Below are 3,100 nucleotides of genomic sequence, written 5' to 3'. Positions count from 1 at the left end.
TTCGATAACTTACTATAAGCGGAAAACGGTATACATTTAATCAAATCTTCAACACTGATAACGAAGAAATATGGAAAAAATAACTGTCTAGTCAACAAAATATTTGTTGCCTAATGTTACTACAGCGGCGAAATAAAGGAAGCTTTTAACGTTATCAAATTACATTTTGATTTGATATCTCTAAATTGTTTGAAGCTAATGATTTTGCAAAAAGACATCTTCTTTTAACAAGATATTTTATTAGAGATTGTCCGTTTTCGACGAACTTTAAATCTAACAAATATCAAAAATTTGTATAATTCTCTATCACGGTTAATTATTATGGTGCTGTAATAACTATGTTGAAAATGCTACATATTGTTATATTAACCGTCTCTTAATTTTAATATGTTTAGTGTTCCTATGCTCTGTTTGAAGTAATAAGTGTCGTCCAAACAATTGATAATCAATTTCGCAATACAACGCATACTTATTCTTGCCCACTGCATCATCAAATTATTTCCGCCGATAAAATCAATTATTACGAGGTAGCGAAATTATCCTTAATAATCTTCTGTGACAAAATTCGTATGTTGCACGTAGCTCGATCCTAATACAGAATTATCCTGATTCTTCCTTATTGTTCCGATTAATCTCTTTCGTTCGCATTATTTCTTGTGTTTCGGCGAAGCAATCTACTGTAACTCTACAATGCAATATAGGTGCATGGTGCAATATGTACGTTTTTATTATTCTCGAACGTTACTATTATCGTTATCATTGCTTAATATTAATGCAGTATAATAGCAGTTATCTGATTTACTATTATTCTTATTATATACTTAAAATGTATGTAGTAAAATCTTGATCATTCGAACGCTCGATCGACTGAATGCTAGATTACACGAGTAGTATAAAGAACGTTCGAATAATCAAAATGTTCGATGAAATAGATCTGGATAATCAAGAATCTATTGTGCTTATTATATATAATTATATATAATAGATGTATATCTATATATTATTTCGTGACATATATCTATCGTATGGAATAGATACATATCATATAATCATATGTAAAGTATACATAATTATATATAAAAGAACATGTTAGTCATATATATAATATAGCGTCTGCGTATGATATAGAAATTCATATATAAAATGGAACTCGCTTTTTTTTCGAATTTGGCTCTTTTTTTCTATCATCGTAAGTATATAACCGAATTTTTGTGACACAATTTCTTTCTTTTTCGGACAATATCAACAGTATACATAATATATACAACGATAATTCTAGGTTAGTAGTAAAACTCGCTTGTCTGTCGCAAGCATGAACCCTCGCTCGTCTGTTGCAGCTCATCTGTTGCATTCGAATACTCGAATTAGAATAAATGTTGTCATCCTTGTCCGTCCCATGGGTCCGCATTACGATTTATACGGTCCCAACTTCTTCCGGGTCGTAATTTTTAACTCTCTTGTTGTAGGCGATGATTTCCTGCGCATTAAAAAATTGTTTCGTTAATTTCATGCGTAAAGACGAACAATTATCCATACATTAACGGAGAGATCCACAGAATTAAAATCATTCGGAATGTTTCAAGCACATATTAGTTTAAACATACCCTTTCGTATCGGGCTCTATCCTCCTCCGCGATGGCCATGTACTTGGATTTTGTCTGTAGATCCGTGCTCATCCACAATTTTCCTAATTCCTTTGCAATATCACCTACTCCCATCTCGGGGTGCAATTCTCTCATCTTGCCGCGCAGCTCTTGGCAGAAGTAGAAAAATGCAGATCTGTAACGTATCGATGTAGAATCGCGGTAAGTATCGTAAGTGCTTCAACATTTATTAAATATTTTTTGTATCGACATATCTTGCTCAGGCGTTTACAAAAACCACTGATAAAATCACAAGACAGAAGAGCTAAATAACATTATCAATGCTACATCTTCAAAGTACAATTCTGTCTGATTATTGATTCAACATTTTTAATTCAACGTACAACGCTCGTTTTGGTGCATCCTTGTCCCTGTATCTCTTCGTTCCTCTACGCGTCGGCCTCTCTGGCTCCTCGTGTCCGGTGTAATGTCTATCATAGTAATACACTTTCTTGTTGTTGCAATGCGCATTACCGTCTTCGAGATGTACGATCTGCAAAATGGACCCAATACCAATTGCAATTATTGCAAAGATCACAAGGAATTTATTAATACATTTTTCACTTATAACGGTCAGTTAGGGCCCTAATTTAAATAACAATTTCTCTCCTTTTTTCTCCAATAGATTTTTTGAATCGCAATATGTTTCTCTATATTTGAGTTTGTTGTTACAAACTCAATTACTGTTGAAGTATTATATCGCACCTCGTTCTTCACCGGCACCGAGTTGATGATGTAATTTTTAGGGCCAGGAGTATTAGACCACTTTGCCTGATTAGCGGAAACGTTGGTCACGTTATTGGACTTCATCACACCTTCTCCACCGCATTCTGCAAAGGAAATACGTAGGCGGTGGTACACTATGGTGGTATACAGCAGGGTGAATCTACACGACTCTTATTCCACCTATATATACCTGGTGCCATGTTGGCCTGGCCGACGATCATAGTCTCCCTCATTCCAGAGTTCAAAGAGTTGTCGCCGGTCTTCGTAAGATACACGTTCTTCCTATCTGACGACTCCATGACTGTCTTATTCTCGCGCGATTCAAGGATAGTGGCACAACTTACTGATCACCTGTCAATAACGATAAACGTCAAATTATTCTCTTCACCAAAGGAACGATCTGTAATATGTAAAAATTCGAAGACCAAGAAAACATTCAAAATAATACTGAACTTCTGAACTAGCAGAAAATAAGATTTAAAGGAATTAATCAAATGTTTCTTCAGCTACTTCAAAAGCTTCATTAACGTATGCTCTTTATCATCACTCCATTATTAATTCGTTATTATTTTCGAGTGTTCGAATCGACGTTCGTTCATTTCAATCGTCATTACATAAAGCTATCGCGGCTGCGGGATCTCTCGCAAAGAAAAAGGGGAAAAAAACTGACGGACTTGCTCAGGACTCTTTCCCCGTCCTTCCGTTCCGATCTGCGAGACGACACTTGTTTA

The 3,100-nt window shown here is 35.4% G+C and overlaps 1 protein-coding gene across 2 annotated transcripts; it reads right to left on the bottom strand.

The window, feature by feature from the left end:
* Positions 1 to 1,186: 1,186 nt before the first annotated feature.
* LOC112467522 lies at positions 1,187 to 3,100 on the bottom strand. 2 transcript variants are annotated; one of them, XM_025036184.1, is made up of 6 exons: positions 3,040 to 3,100; positions 2,560 to 2,720; positions 2,349 to 2,473; positions 1,988 to 2,136; positions 1,605 to 1,779; positions 1,187 to 1,477 (listed from the first exon to the last, which is right to left on the bottom strand). In XM_025036184.1, the coding sequence occupies exons 2-6, from the start codon at positions 2,666 to 2,668 to the stop codon at positions 1,415 to 1,417; spliced, it is 621 nt and encodes a 206-aa protein (XP_024891952.1). In that variant the 5' UTR covers positions 2,669 to 2,720; positions 3,040 to 3,100; the 3' UTR covers positions 1,187 to 1,414. The 2 variants fall into 2 exon arrangements, with proteins under 2 accessions (XP_024891952.1, XP_024891953.1); XM_025036185.1 differs by having other exon boundaries at positions 3,044 to 3,100.

The sequence above is a fragment of the Temnothorax curvispinosus genome, unplaced genomic scaffold (genome assembly GCF_003070985.1).
Source record: "Temnothorax curvispinosus isolate PA1 unplaced genomic scaffold, ASM307098v1 QBEX01017488.1, whole genome shotgun sequence".
NCBI lineage: Eukaryota > Metazoa > Arthropoda > Insecta > Hymenoptera > Formicidae > Temnothorax > Temnothorax curvispinosus.
The sequence above is the reverse complement of the archived record's forward strand: the minus strand, read 5'-3'. Positions and strand labels throughout refer to the sequence as shown.

Coding starts and splice junctions, on each gene's coding strand:
- LOC112467522 (XM_025036184.1), bottom strand. CDS start 2,668: ATGGAGTCGTCAGATAGGAAGAACGTGTATCTTACGAAGACCGGCGAC. Junction 2,474..2,559: donor CCAGGCCAACATGGCACCAG/GTATATATAGGT, acceptor TTTCCTTTGCAG/AATGCGGTGGAGAAGGTGTG. Junction 1,478..1,604: donor ATAGAGCCCGATACGAAAGG/GTATGTTTAAAC, acceptor TTTAATGCGCAG/GAAATCATCGCCTACAACAA.